The sequence below is a fragment of the Trachypithecus francoisi genome, unplaced genomic scaffold (assembly GCF_009764315.1).
Source record: "Trachypithecus francoisi isolate TF-2019V2 unplaced genomic scaffold, Tfra_2.0 Contig01579, whole genome shotgun sequence".
NCBI classification, from domain to species: domain Eukaryota; kingdom Metazoa; phylum Chordata; class Mammalia; order Primates; family Cercopithecidae; genus Trachypithecus; species Trachypithecus francoisi.
Genome location: NW_022681442.1, coordinates 5,838,276 through 5,854,045, shown reverse-complemented (window position 1 = coordinate 5,854,045; position 15,770 = coordinate 5,838,276). Strand labels below are relative to the sequence as shown.

General features: G+C 45.4%; 1 protein-coding gene across 2 annotated transcripts in view; it reads right to left on the bottom strand.

Moving 5' to 3' along the window:
- The window catches only part of TEX36 (testis expressed 36), a 90,249-nt gene that overhangs the window by 41,168 nt on the left and 33,311 nt on the right, over nt 1-15,770 (bottom strand). The window contains exon 5 of one of the 2 annotated variants that reach the window (XM_033179599.1): nt 13,330-14,342. The exons of the other annotated variant lie outside the window; for it this stretch is intronic. Within the exon in view, the coding sequence (XP_033035490.1) occupies nt 14,307-14,342 (36 nt within the window). The 3' untranslated portion in view covers nt 13,330-14,306. Of the gene's footprint in view, nt 1-13,329; nt 14,343-15,770 lie in introns of those variants that run through there. 2 annotated transcript variants of the gene reach the window in all.

Here is a 15,770-nt window from a genome sequence, read left to right as displayed (position 1 = left end):
TTTCCTCAGCTCTGAGAACATTCCCTCCAGCCATGGGTTCTGTCGGAGTTGGTATAGTGGACACCGAGGTGTGCAACCCAGACCCCCCCGTGCCATGAAGGAGGCATTACCCATCACCTGCTCTCACAGACACCTTCGGGGACCATGGCTGCAGAAAGCCACCTCATCCAAGATTACACCCGTTCCTGGGTGAGCCATATCACAGATCAGTGCTGGGGATAAAGGTCAGGCCATCTTAGCCCAACTCAGGACAACTCTGAAGGGCTGTTCCAGCTCAGAGCACACCTGGGGTCAGCCAAGAAGCCACACTTCTACCGTTACCCAGTCCCACTCCCTCCTCCTCCCTTCTACAAGTTCGGTCCCACCAGCCCTTCCTGGTAAACACCCTGCACACTGAACTCCACCTCAGACTCTGCTTGCTGGGGGCCCATCCTGCAACAGTCAGCTCCCCACTCAGCCTTCCTGCCTTCCCTTCCCACAGACGGTGCTGAGTCCCCCTATGTCCTGGGACTGGCATCAGGACTGGCCAATGTTGACAGAAGAGTCATTAATGTTCAGGTGCCTGCTGTGGTGCTGTGCTGTTTACAGAGCACTTTCATGCACATTATCTCATCTCCTTTCTTTGTCTGTGCATTCATTCATTTACTCCTCATTCAACAGACATAGTGAGTGCCTGCTCCATGCAGAAGTGAAGATATAATGAAGAAAAAAACCTTTCCTTCCCCCTGGAGAGCTCACAGTCAAGTGCACAAGGCTGATGTCAAACCAGAGAATTCTCCCAGGCATGAAAGCCGTGATGCAGCAGACACAGAGGCCATGAAGTGGGGAGAAGGAGGGCAATCAGGGAGGGCTTCCCAGGGAGGTGGGAACTTGGAACCAGCAGCTGGAAGCAATGGGATCCATGGGAGCACTAAATCCAACACCGAACACCACAGTCGGTCCCAGCAGTGCAAGAAACCTGCACACAAACCAAGCTACTCAGAGGTTTCTATTGGTCTAACCCGAGATGGCAGGAAGTCAGAGACGTCTAATGGCCTCGCGCTTCCCTCCGGGCGTGACCTCCTGGAGGCTCCTTCCCACTGGGGCCTGGGAAATAGAAGAGAGGAGACTGAAAAGGGAAGGAGGGTGTTTCCGGAGTGGGCTGGTGGGATCACAAATGAAAGAATAACAGGATCTTGGAAAGCAGCCCCAGGTCCCACCTCAAGCACTGGATTAATTTAAATCCTTCTTTGCCACTTTCCAGAGTCAACAGGATTTGCTAAATTTTGTATCTCCAGTAGGAGAAGAACCTTGAGAGAAAAAGATTTTTTAAATACACGTAAGTGAGATGTTTTCACTAATCTGATTTTGGGGCATATTGACACTTGTAAAATATTTAAATCCTTAATTGTGCTGTCAGACACACTACTTTATAACATATCTGGATAGAAGAACAATGAACATTAGGTTATGCTTTTAGATGTTACAGAGATGAAAATATATCTTGGCTATTTATCAAATTAATCACCCTATAATCTAAAGACAAATGGGATTCCTAGGGCACTATTCAGCCAGTAATTTAATACCTAAGTTTTTCTGATCAATAAACCATTGGCCTGTTGGAATATTTAAGTCATGTTTAAGTCATTCAGAAAAAAAAATCTATTAACTTACGTTCTTGAAAGCATGTATTTAATTTAAAACATCATTTTCTATTTAAGCATTGCATTTTACACCATTCTAAAACAACCCTGATCTTTTTTATCTTAATTTTAATAAAAAGAGTGAAACAAATATTTTGAATCAGAACTACATCATAAAGTATTATCGTTTGTTCAACAAATGTACAAGTAAACAATGCCACCACATTGCACAGCTCCAGGGGACACCATTCCCGTTTTGTCCTCAAGAAACATCCAGGTCTGCATGAGTCCTTGGGACACCAAGGGATAAAACAGAGCTCTGGGAGCTGCAGACGCCAGCACAGGGCACTGCAAGAGCCCAGAGGAGAATGTCAGTCTCACCCGTGGATTTGAAGGATTTGAAAAGGTGCCAGGTGGCAACACCTAGAATGTCAAAGCCACAAGAGACTCTTCAAAGATTATCCAAATGAGAGATTAAGAGACTTGTCCAGGCTAACCCAAGTGACTGTAAGAGTAGAGTCACAGTTTACCGCCTGTCCGAATTTAGCGTGCTTATACTCACGGGTTAAAGGTTATGCAATTTATTGGTGCCTTTAAAAAAACTATTAATAAAATGTATTTGAGACCATGTAATGATAAGAAGCATTTGGCACTTGAAGGGAAAAAATGCAAGTGTGCTAATGTAGAATTCTCCCCTATAAAAACATCTGGCTTTGTGTGCTGCTGTGGAAGGGAGCAAAGCTTTAAAGGATTCTATTTGCAGTCACTGCATTAGCTGTGCCTGCTTAATGCTAACAGGCTGCAAAGTAACGCATGTTCCGTCGAAAATGATTTCCACCTCAGCACCCTGGACGTGGAAGCACAGTTAATGTCCCACTGTCTATATCTTATTTGTTATTGTGGCCTCTGGTGTGGGCTTGCGGCTGCTGTGCAAAGTCTTCCCGGAATCGCATTGGAGCGAACCTTCAGAGAGGAGAACGGAAAGAAAAGAAGCTGCTTTTTAGAAGTTGCTTTCTTTTGGAATGGATGAGCCTATCAGTCTCTAATAACACTGACCAGGAAAAGCTTCATTTGTCTTGACTTTTTTCTCCCGATGATGATAATTAGGTTTCCGGACACAGGAAGGAAGTGTGGAATGGAGCATCATTTTAAAGGAATCTTTTAGAAGTGCTTTTCGAGATCATGCATGAGTACGCAGCTGGTAACGAAGAGGCAGCGTTCACCTGCCATCTCTGTTTTCAAAATCCTTTCTAAAGATTGTTATAGAGTGAAAAGCTGGAGGATTAAAAAAATAGTAGTTAACTGTCTAGGGAGTGCCTGCTGCGACCCAGACATTGTCACAGAAATCCTAGGTGATGCGTGATCACGGAGATTTGTGGCTGTGATGGGGGGGGGACAGAAGAGTTCCTGAGCACTGGACGACACACGTGCCAGGCACGGAGTTTCATGCTTTATATCCAATACCTTATCTATTCCTCACAACATCCTCTTGAGGAAAATAGAAGTGTGAGCTCCATTTGACAGGTGAGAAAGCTGAGGTTAAGAAAAGCTATTTCATTGACCAGTCACATGACTTACACCCAGTCTCTCAGTCACAAAGCTCCGTGGCCTCTCTGTAGTTAGGAATTTGTGCAGGGCAAATTGCAAGTAAGCCATCAGTCAGAGTCTGATATTTCAGCCTGATCTACATCATAACTGCAATTAAGCTGGGCTGCAGAGACTAGCACTGGTCACTCACAAAAAAAGGACTGACTATGTGGTATACAAGGAACACCCCGTGATGGAGACCATCTGACATTCATACGAGATATTTTGAAAAAACAATTTGTAATCAGAAAAACCCCAGGTTCTGAGAAGCCTGTTTCCTCATCTTTCTTGAAGAAATTGAGGCGACTTCAAATTTACCCAATGAATTAGTTCATTTTAATGTCAGAGTGCATGGGGGGAAGTTCTAAGGCGAAAGAAAAATCAGTGTAATTGCTTCTTTTTTCAAAATCACATATTACTTTGTTCATTATGAAATAATGAAGCATTATTTAATCCCGTTATGAAATAAATGAGATTGAGTAAATAGCATATCTGCATTCACTCGGTGATATAAAGTCAGGAAATGTTTATCCCACTGACATTTAAAAACAGCAGCTCGATTTTTCTTAGTAATGAAATTGTAGGTGTTTTCATTACAAAAATATATTTTATAATAAATACAAATACGGCATTGTTAAATTAACTGTTAGGGATGAAGGCCTTCCCAGCTGGCTGGGTTTTGAAATGTAGATTCACTTCTTCAAAACCGAAGTCTATCCATCATGAAACAAAATCATCAATGAAATTTGTTTAAGTCACTGTGAGAGACTAGGGTTAGGTCTGCGAGGTCCTATTCCAATATGTACACCTGCCCTCTGGATGAAATTTTTTTTAAGTCACTGAGAGTTTAGGGTCAGGTCTGCGAGGCCCGATTCCAGTATGTACACCTGCCCTCTTGTGCTATGCATCTGTATGATCACGTACCATGCATTTTTAAGACCGTAAGAAATACAATATTCCAAGTGGCTGTCTATAAGCCAAGCCATAGGGTCTAGTGCTCAAATAGTTCTGATTCTTTACAAAAAGTGTTTTCTAGGCGCCTCCTCTGCTAGACATTAAAAATCTCAATGTGCTCATATTTAATGACAGCAGTACTGAAATGAAATTCTTTTTTTTGGCATTTTATTATTTATTTTGTTTCAGCTACTAGGGGTGCATAACAAATTACCCCAGAACTTCATGGTGTAAAACGTCCATTCTATGAGTCAGGAATTCAGACAGGGGATGGATTATCTGAGGTCTCAGGAAGAAGGCTTAAAGTCTAGGGACTGGATACACTCGAAGGCTTGTTTACTCCAGTGGTGGATGAGACTGACTATAGGTGGGGAGCTCGGTTTTTCTCAGTGCATGTGGGCTAGTGTGGGCTTCTTTAGAGCACAGTGGCTGTGTTGCAAAGGTGAATGTCCTGAGAGAATGCGAGGCAGAAGCTCTATTCATTTTTATGACCCAGCCTCAGGAATTAGACATGGTCACTTCTGCCATATTCTACCGGACACAAAGGGTCAGTTGTCATTTAGTATGGGAGGGGACTGCCTAAGGACACGAATACGGGGAAGTGTGGGTCATTCGGGCATCTGGAAGGCTGACTGCCATGCGTGCCAATGGGAAACTAGTGTCTGTTAGTGGGATGGCACCCGGTCCTAACGAACTCTTCATCCAACTGTGGGCCAGTGTGGAGGGTCGACGTCCCCTCCCCTTCCCACTTCCACTGGAATGTCTCCGGGAAGACGATCAAGGGGAGAAGTCCTAATAGAGGCAATCACGCCAGGGAAGAGACCCAGTCTTCCAGGATGTGGCTCTGGAGTTAAAAAGGGAGGCCAGAGGCAGGGCTGTGGCGCAGATGGACGGGAGGGTCAGGCTCCAGGGAAGGGCAGGAATGACGCTTCTCCCTCTGCTCCTGTCTCAGAGTTCCTTCCCCATCCCCACTTCTGCCTGCTTTTTGAAAAAGTCCTATCAAGGACTTCGGGGAGAAACACAAATGACTAATAAACATTTCTGAAAAATCTTCAATCTCACCAGTAACCCTGGAAACAGACACTGAAGCAACAAAGCAGTCGAGCTGAAAGGATTTCATTAGGTGGGAAAGGTGTGGTCAGAGTGCTTTCTCCAATGACTACAACTGCATTGGATCAGAACATTGACGGCTGCCTATAATTATCTGAGTACATCTCAAGCCTTAATTCAGGTTTTTTTAAGTGAGTATTTTGACTCCTAAAAAATAGCTGGTATTTAGGAACACCACTGCTGACATTTTGATCACTACTCATGAGCTATTTCAGGAGCCCACCGCGTAACCCCACACCCTCGGGGTGTGCCTCGGCTGTATGACAGAGGAGAGCTCTGTCCTGATCTTGAACATTCTGTGTCATCGCCGGAAGGAGAGAAAAGCATATTTTTGGGGTATGTTCTCTTAGAGGCAGGAATGATCAACCATAGGAGCCAGAGGAGGATGCAATTCATTCTCCTTGGGTTCGGAGGAATTTAATAAAACGGAGTGACCGGGGCAGCCCTGGGATGTGTGAGGTTCCAGAGAAGAGGGATTGCACCTGGGTCTTGAATAATAGGTGAATAGGATTTTTTTCTAGGACCTCCCTTCTGGTGGGGTAGCGGGAGAAGCATTCTAGGTACAGAGAACAGCATGGCCAAGGTCCAGCGATGTCAATGAGTGCTCTATGTGTGGGAAGTGGCAGGTGCCCGGTGCACTGGTTGGTGACACAGAAAGGGAGTGTTTGGAAGCAAGTGAGGCCGCTTGTGGAGGCTGGTACAGAGTGGTTAGGGGTCATGCCGGGAGGATGCACTTGATCCACTGGTGGGGAGCCTGGCATGGTCTTTTAAGCAGGAACACCAGACAGTCAGGTGTTTTAGGAGAAGCCCTCAGCATGGTGGCATGTGGAGGAGTGAGAGGATAGGACAGAAGATGGCAGCAGAAAGCTGGAAGTGAGGGGGATCTGGGGCAGTGTGTGTGGGAGTGGAAAGAAGGAAATGATGAAAGAGACTGTCCTCAGGCTGAATGGCAGGGTATAGGCAAGGGGCATCTGTGAGAACTCCCAGGCTTGGGGCTTTGGTGACTACCTAGATGGCAGTGTCTTTAACCAGACAGAATGTGGACTCTGAGGAGAAGAGTGGTCTTGGGGAGAGCTGGCGCTCACATTTGGACTGGCTGAGTTGATGTGCTCATGAGATGTCTGGGGAGCAAGTCCAGCAGAAAACAACCTTGGGTGTGCCTCGGGATATTTATCTGGTGAAATCCTCTTGGCTTATCTGTGTCCTTTATCCACTGAGATGCACAGTCCTAAGGGAAAAGACTCTCCTTCTTTGTCCCCCATCTCCTGTGCCTAGTACAGGGCCTGGCACCTTGGAAGGTTCAGTAGACTTAGCTGGATAAATGGCTCTCTACATAAGGGACTGGCCCACAAAATGCATTCAGGAAGAGGAAGCATAGGGAGGGAAGAGGGCCAAGAGCATAACTCTGAGGACCACCTTTTGAGGAATGCTTAGAAGAGAAGCCAGTAAAAGTGATGGGAAAGAAGAGAAAGAGTGGGAGAACAAGCCCAGCTGGTATATCTGTCACCAGCTGCACGAGCTGCTCAGCTACAGTCCCTGTTCCACCTGGCAGTATGGGCTGGGGTGGGACAGAAATGGTTCCGTCCACTTTTGTGTAGGATCCCCTCCCAGTGGACAGCCAGGTGAATAAACCAGCTCATGTCTCTTGAGCGATTTTCTTACCAAACATCAGAAGTAATTACGGCCAGGTGTAGTGGCTCAATCCTGTAATCCCAGCACTTTGGGAGGCCAAGACAGGTGGATCATTTGAGGTCAGGAATTCAAGACCAGCCTGGCCAACACATGAAACCCCAGCTCTACTGAAAATACAAAAATTAGCTGGGCAGCAGTGTCGTGCGCCTGTAATCCCAGCTACTCCGGAGGCTGAGGCAGGAGAATCGCTTCAGCCTGTGAGGTAGAGGTTGTGGTGAGCCGAGATTGTGCCACTGCACTCCAATCTGGGTGACAGATTGAGACCCTATCTCAAAAAAAAAAAAAAGAAAAAAAAAGAGAATTATATGCATACTTCATTGCCTCATCTTTCCATTTTGTCTCTCCAGAGGGAAAATTCCCTAAAGGCTGTTAATTACCTGAAAGAATTCAATAGGTGGAAAGAACTGATGAGAGATGATTTTTTGTTAATGGTGGCAACTATGGAAATCCGTAGGACACAACATCTCTCCAGATGAAAGCCAAGAAACCCAGTCTGGTGATACTTGGTTGAATGTATTGGGCTACAGCTGATTTGCTTGACACTGGATGCCTCCTGTAATGCTCTTCGTTCTGAGTAATGACATCTGCTAAATAATTAGCTAATTGTTTTGCCAATCGATTTTTAAAAAACATTCTGCGGTAAAACCAATATAGCAGGAGAAAATTTAGAAAACAGAAGGAAAGCGATCTCCCCAAATCCTGCCCCCAACACAAAGGCTCCGATAGTGATGGTTCACTTCCAGTCCCTCCCCCATAAGCAGACGGCTTTTTACTTGTAAACACCATGTACCTTGTATCCTGCTTTTTTCTCACTGAACATTATCTGATTCTTTTTTATGAGCAATGAAATTTGATACGAGGTGCTGCTCACATGATGTTTGGAAAAGACCGTTGTTGGAAGGATTGGTGAGTACTTTCTAAGCCCCATCGACTTCAGGGAATCAGGAAATTAAACTTTTTATTTATTGGTCTTTGACTTTCCCATAAATGGACACAGTTCTACTTTGTTTGATTGCATTGTAAAAGCAGACGCCTGGCGAACAAAGGCATGCCGATGAGTAATTAGGCATTAAGCGGGAGGCAGGGAGCTCTTTATGGGACCCTTAGTACCCACCCCACTGCCTCTAGGGTTCAAGTCTACTCCTCAGCATTGGATACCTTTACTTCCTTGGATTAAAAAAAAAAAAAAAAACTTACATTTTTTTAGGAGCTGGGAGGTTGTTTCCGGCTTTGTTTTGCTTTTGCCCAAATGTTTAAAAACAATGAGCTGACCTTTGTATATTCATTTAAGGAAGAGGATAAAGGATGTTTGTTACATACACGATTTTTTAAAAATTCTGTTGTCTGGACCTTATTAATCTTGTGTAGCACTTGAGTGATTGGGGACTTAAAATACAGAGAGTGTGCTTCCTTCTGCAGAGCCAGCGGAAGCCAGGTCCCAACTCTGCAACATCTCCCTTTGATGCCAAGGAGGGGAGGTGATCTGACCTCATTTACCTCCACACATTTGATGTCATTCCAGAGAGGGTATGCTGTTATGACAAGTTCCTCTGCGAGCTCACTGAGGTTGTTAGCCTTGATCAGAGTACTGACAGGGGAGCAGTTTTTGCTTTGGGCACTTTTCCTTGTGAAATGCATCTCTTCATCTGCTTAGTCCAGAGCAAACTTCTTATCTTCTCTCCCTGTGATCACAGCTATTAAATAAATAACAAAGGCGACTCTATCTTCTCAGAAGAAAAACGAAAGAGTTCTTTTCTGCCTTGGTAAAATGTTATCATTTCTGCAGACACATCTTTGCTTGCGTGCTGCAACTTTGTAGAACAAAATGATAGTTGCTGCCTGCTAGAATGGATAGCGGCCATTTTGTTAAAAATCAGAAGGTTAAAAAATGCCCAGATCTGCCAACAATGGCTTAGTGTTTGGCTGTGTTGAGAACATCCACCAGTCCATTAGTGCAATATGTCATCATTGAGGGTAGAGAGAATGAAGTACTGTGACAAGGTAAAGGTGAAACGATAGATGGTGAGCTCCTGTCCCCAAGGCATGGAGCTTGGGAGGAAGATGAAGCTGTACAAAGATGCTTAACACACAAGTGGGCTGTGCTCGGTGCTGTGAGGGAGCTCCAAGAAGAAGGTAACATTTCCTCCAGCTGGGGCCAGGATGGAATGACGAGGTCTTCCCTTAAGCAAGGCAGGGAAAGGGATTAAGGCCACACCAGACCCACTACTGACCTAACATTCCTTGGTTTACTGGGAAGCAGCAGAATCTACCAATAGTGCATGAGAAGTGCAACTAGGAACTTGATTTTGTGAAGATTTAACAGCCAAGAGTCTTGCCAAGAAGCGGGCACCACCACGTTGCTCCGTGCATTTAGAAGAGATCCAGAAAGGTCATCCTGCAGGCCTCACTGACTAGCCATTGGAATCTTCTAGGTAGCCAGACTCTTACCCTGCATCTAGCACTTTGAAAAACGTTGTGCATTCATTCTCTCATGCAATCCTTAATTGTACAAGGTAGGTCCTATCATTAGCCCCAGTAGAAGGATATGAAAACTAAGACTTAGAACTAGCTTGCCCAAGGTCACGAAGATATCAAGTAACTGAGCTGGGCACCAAAGCTCTCCTCTCAACCAGTAGGCCAAGACCAGCCTTGACAACTGTCCATGGCAAAGGCATTTCAGAATGCTCTTTGCTAGTTCCCCTGCAACAGTGCTCTGCATACCAGGCAAGGCATCGCGTGCTGGGGTACGAAGGTACAGCGGATGGGGGAAGTGCATCATCTTTCTCTTGTCCCCCAGCACTGCCATCCTCTTGGCCTGAGAACTCAGCAACATCACAGAGTCCATTCACGTCCTTGGGGCTCTGCCTGCTTTCTCACAGTTTCTCCTGTTCTCCACTCACTCCAGATTCCAGCCAGTGCCCAGTTAATGGTTTAAATGAACTGGAATGGTGGGTTCCACTTCCAGCCCAGACTGGAACCCAGCCATCCAGGGCTCTTTCAACCTGTCTGCTTGGTGGTTGGGCAGCCTGAATTTCTAGGACACTTCATTTTTTGTTTTTTGAGACAAGGTCAAGCTCTGCCACCCAGCCTGGAGTGCAGTGGCACAATCACAGCTCACTGCAGTGTCAACTTCCTGGGCTCAAGCAATCCTCCCACCTCCGCCTCCTGAGTAGCTGGGACTACAGGTGCACACTACCACGCCTGGCTAATTTTTAAAATTTATTGTAGAGATGAGATCTCGCCATGTTGCCCAGGCTGGTCTGGACCTGGTCTGAACTCCTGGACCCAAGTGATACCCCTGTCTCGGCCTCCCAAAGTGCTGGGATTACAGGCATGAAGGAGTCACCACACGTGGCCTTCAAATGTTTACACATTGTGTTTGCTGAATTATTTTATATGGATGACTCATTAAATGAATAACCAAATGAGATTCAATTTTGATACCTTCATAAAAGTTCCAAATGAGTTCACAAATATGAACTTTCTAAACCCATGTTCCAGTTCTGTAAATCTACCCTACACATTGTGACCCACCATCATATCAGTGGCAGTCCCCCAACCAGCTCAGCCCCCGCCCCCATCCCCACTCAGGCCAGTTCTCACTTTCTGCAGTCATGTCTCTCTCACCCTCAGTTCCCTGCCGGTGTACTTGTGTGTGGATGAGCTAAGAACACTCAGCATGAGATGTGCCCTCTTCAATGTTAAGTGTATAATACGTTACTGTTGACTGGGGGTGCAATGTGGTAGAGGAGATTTCTAGAGCTTATTCGTCGTACTTAAATGAACCCTTATACCCATTGATTGATAACTCCCCATTTTCCCCTCCCCCAGGCCCCAGATCACCTCCATTCCAGTCTTTGATTTTATGAATTTGACTATTTTAAACATCTCAGATAAGTGGAATTATAGGCCAGGTGCAGTGGCTCATGCTGGTAATCCCACCATTTTGGGAGGCAGAGGCAGGCAAATCGCTTGAGCCCAGGAGTTTGAGACCAGTCGAGGCAACATGGCAAGACCCCGTCTCTACAAAAAATTAAAAAATAAAAATTAGTCTGGTGTGGTATTAGACAGCTGTGGTCTCAACTACCTGGGTGGCTGAGGTGGGAGGATCACCTGAGCCTGAGAAGTCGAGGCTGCAATGAGCCATGATATCGCCACTGCACTCCAGCCTGAGTGACAGGGTGAGACCCTGTCTCAAAAAAAAAAAGTATAATTATGCAGTGTGTGTTCTTACGTGTCTGATATTTCACTTAACATAAGATCTTCAAAGTCTGTTCATGTCGCAGATTGCAGGGTTTCCATCCTTTTTAAGACTAGATGAGATCCCACTGTATGTATGTACCACATTTTCTTTATCCGTTCACCTGTTGACTGGATGTCCAGGTCAGTTTCACATGTGAGCCATTGCAAACAGTGCTGCAGCGAACATGGGAGTGCAGACATCCCTTTGAGACCCTGATTTCATGTCTTTTAGATATACATTTCCCCCAGTCCTACCAGCAGTTGTCAGCCCTGGCTGACCCTAGAATCACTTAGAGAGCTTTTCAAAAATGCTGAGGCTGGCTCCACCCCCAGGAACCTGACTCAGCTGGTCCAGTGGGACCCCTGTGGTGGGCTCCCCAGGAGACTTGCCAGGCAGTGGCCTTAAGAACCTTGCCCCCATCCATCTCATGGCACAGTCTCCTTGCTTTTCCCCACAAGAACGATTTCCACTTCAGTCTTCATTTTCTCCTGCCCCTACTCGTGAGCTGCTGAGTTCTCTTGGAAAAATCCCACAGCGGGACCACAAACCTCTACAAATCCAGACCACTACCCTGCTGCTGGGCTCCCTCCAGCTTCCTCTTGGTTATGGCATTCTCTAAAATGACGATGCCACAGGCTGCCCATCTTCCTCTGGGTTTCATCTCAGGTGCCTCATTCTCAGCTGAAGACCTCTCTCCACCTCCCTCAGACACTCCAGAGAAATCCCCAACAGCCTCCCTCCCCACTCTCAAGTTTCTTTCATCTCTCCCCATCCACTTGAGCCATATGACAACCCCCTCCCCCACCCCCATCCCCCACTGCCAGAAGTGGGTCTCCCTTCCAGGTGCAGGTCCCTCCCCATGCTGCCCCTGCTCCCCTTCTCTCCTCCCCCATCCTCAGGCAGCCTCAGCCTGGGCATTCCCATTCCTTCTTTGCCTTGGTCTTTAAACACCACTCATTCCTATGTTTAAAAAAAAAAATCCTAAAACAGAAAGAGAGAGAGAAGAGAGAGGGATTCAGAAGACAGAAGCAGAGAGATGGGAGTGAGAGAAGGTCTCAGCTCAACGCTGAAGCTGGAGAGGGAAAAGAAACAGATTCCCCCTGGACCCCCAGAAGGAAAACCAGCCCTACACCCTGATTTTTGTCCAGTGAGACCCACTGTGGACTTCTGACCCCAGAATTATCAGATAATAAACTTACGTTGTTGTAAACAAACAAACAAACAAACAAATTTTGCTGACTCTATTTCTCCATCAAGCTATCGCCGTATCTCCTCTCTATGAGTCTAGTCCTGAGCTAAGCCACCGTGCCCAACTGCCAGCTAGAGATTTCCCTCTGCCTCCCCTGGCACCTTGAACTCAGCTGGTCTGCAGCCACACTCACCTGCTATCCCAACCTGATCCCTCTACTGTGTCCGTGTGCAGATCAGTGCACTCCAGCAGGGGCTGCATGAAGCCTAACGTCACCCATCAGCATCACTAAGACTTCATGTTCTCCACTCTAAGGTGGAAATGCGTCACCCTCCTTCTGTCTGCTGAATAAACCCATCATCCCTCTCTATTACACTATTTTTTTTTTTTTTTTTTTTTTTTTTTTTTGAGACGGAGTCTCGCTCTGTCGCCCAGGCTGGAGTGCAATGGCCGGATCTCAGCTCACTGCAAGCTCCGCCTCCCGGGTTCACGCCATTCTCCTGCCTCAGCCTCCCGAGTAGCTGGGACTACAGGCGCCCGCCACCTCGCCCGGCTAGTTTTTTGTATTTTTTAGTAGAGACGGGGTTTCACCGTGGTAGCCAGGATGGTCTCGATCTCCTGACCTCGTGATCCGCCCGTCTCGGCCTCCCAAAGTATTACACTATTAATTCTTCATTTTACCTATCATTAGGCTTTCAGTAAATAAATAAGTGAAGCCAAAACAGCTGCCTCTTTCCATTAGTAATCAAAATGTGTTTAGTGCTTTAGTAAATAGTTTGTTTTCTAATTTTCCTTTAATTAGCAGAGAAAGAATTCAAATCAATCACTTATCTGTCATATAAAAAATTAGATTCAGCTTTTGTTCTTACACATATATCCAAATTTTAATGTACACAAGAAACACAAATTCATAATTGTTCTGTAAGATCATATGTATCCAATACTAAACACATATCTATATGGTCTTCTCCCTTTTGTCACAGCTTAATAAAATTATAATGATGACTTTTCAAAGTCTCATTGCCTGATCCACATTTACACAGCATCCCTAGCTCCAAATCTCTGCTATTGCAAGGGGCCTACTGCATCTCACTGCCTGACAGTCTATGCTGGATGCACCACAGGCAGCATTGGGGTCTATTACCACTCATGCGTTACCCTAGAAGCCAGCACAGTACTTAACATAGAGGTAGGGCTGTGATAAAAAATTGTCACTGAATGATGAGTAAATACGTAAAGTCTTTGGGCATGTCTTACATCGTGTTCATACCAACACACATGATACTGTGGCTACATCACCTGTCCCAAAGGGAATGGGGCAATAGAGAGTGGAAGGGTGTGTCATGAGGCTGAGGGTGGGAGGGACTGTGGCCATATTGAGGAATGAGCCGTAAAACAGCCCCGATTTAGTTGGCAAACATGATTGCTTTAACCCAGACTCTCCTGGTTGACTGAAGATATCCAGCAGAGTCAAATCCTTTCTCTAAACATCTAGAATGTCACGAATATGAGGCAGTGCTTTCAATACAAAATATTCTTTGGAGAAACAATAAGATTTCTCCTGTGGGATTATGTCGAGACTTCTCAATCCTCTTTGGGAACCATAACAGCAGATGTTGGAGAGGGATTGGATATGCCACTCACGGCTGATACCGGTCATGGAATCTTAGACAGAGGCTATAAACAGCAGAAGAATGTTTAAAATGGCTTCAGTGATTCTCCTTCAGGCCAAAGGAATTACAACCATGTGTTCTCAGCAGAGAAGGCATAGTATTCCGCTGTGGTCACTTATTATCCTGTCAGTAGCTATATGGAACGTGGATAAGGAGTAAAGTTGTTCTTTCCGTTCAGAACTGGGACTGTCCCCTGCAGATGTTGCAGCCAGATCAGCGCCCAAGTGGAGTAGAAATCATTGTTCTTGGACTGAACATTCTGATGCTAGCTCCTATTTCGCAGGAGGAGAGGAAGAAGGGAAGAAAATAGGATTTGTGTTCTTGTGCCTGTATTACCCAATTTGGGAACTTACAGATCTGTTTAATTTCGATTGGGAGAGAGAATAAAGCATTTGAGGTTATTTCGGTTACTCTGTGCGGAAATCACACGCTACACCTAACAGATTCAACAATTTCATAGAGCCGTAGTCAAGCGCGTGAGTTACAATTTTATTCATTCCATTTATTCAGTGAGTCAGGCTCTGACAGGGGGTTGATTTGTTGTTTAATATTTGGGGGGATTATTTTGGTATAGCCATAACATGTTTATTTAAATACCGTGTGTTAAATGAGATGTTTTGGTTTGTTTTGATGGGTACTTATAAAGGCAATATACAGCACTTCACACTTAGCATTTTCCCATCCTCAACATGGCACCAGGATTAGCGCAATGACTGCCCTGTGTGTTTGGGAACAGCCAGGTTTGTTTCACCCAGAGAAAGGCAGGACTAGAAGACAGGGCTACTGCCAAAGCAGAGCTGAGCTGAAGGGGATCTTTCCAAAACACTGGGTCCCAGTGCCATGCTAGGACCAAAGACTGTGGGTGGCAGCAAAGAGCCCAAAGGAGAAAATTGATTCTTCTTGCTTGTTTTGTGGTTCTTAGGGTGTTACCATAACAGCATGGATTCTTCCCTGTACTCAACAGAACATATGGGAAGCCTATAGTTAGCTCATCATTTCAACCCTTCCTCCCCCACACCCATCTCTCCCCCCTCCCCCGGGAATCTTCAATATGGGACCAATTTTTCTGTAGGTGAAAAAAAAAAAAATTTAATTGGGATGAAATGTCCTTTTCTCCTGAACTGTAGGCCAGCTGTGATAGGTCCTGAACTTTGATTGAAGTTGCAATTGGCCACTAAACTGCAACATAGAAATTGTTCCTAGAAAGGCTGTAGAATTAGCCAGGGCAGGAGAAATGTCGTCACAACACCTGATTCCTGTGCCTGGCCACCCAAACAGAAATGGCTTGGGCCAAAGGCAGCCACAAGATACTCTAACAAAAAGAAGGCACAAGGCAACTTTTAAGTCATGGTCCTAAATGCTAAAGCAGACCAAATGAGAATGCACTTCTGTAAAAATAGGCAGCATTTAAAAGTTGGTTTCATATAGGAAATCATCACTTTGCCCTTCTAACCATGATGTCTGAGGGCCCTTACATCTGATTTTTGCAAATATAAATTAGATACTCAGTAGTTATGCAGATGCCTGCTACATGCACGAACAGTGACTGAAGATTCCTAGTATGGGTCTAGAATGGGTACTAGACAGCCTCGCTATGAAACGTTATTACCCTTGGGTGTCATTTTAATGTCTAAGTCATCTCTCAGATGGCACAAGTCCAACTCTAATGCATTAAAACAGAAGAAATCTATAAACACCTT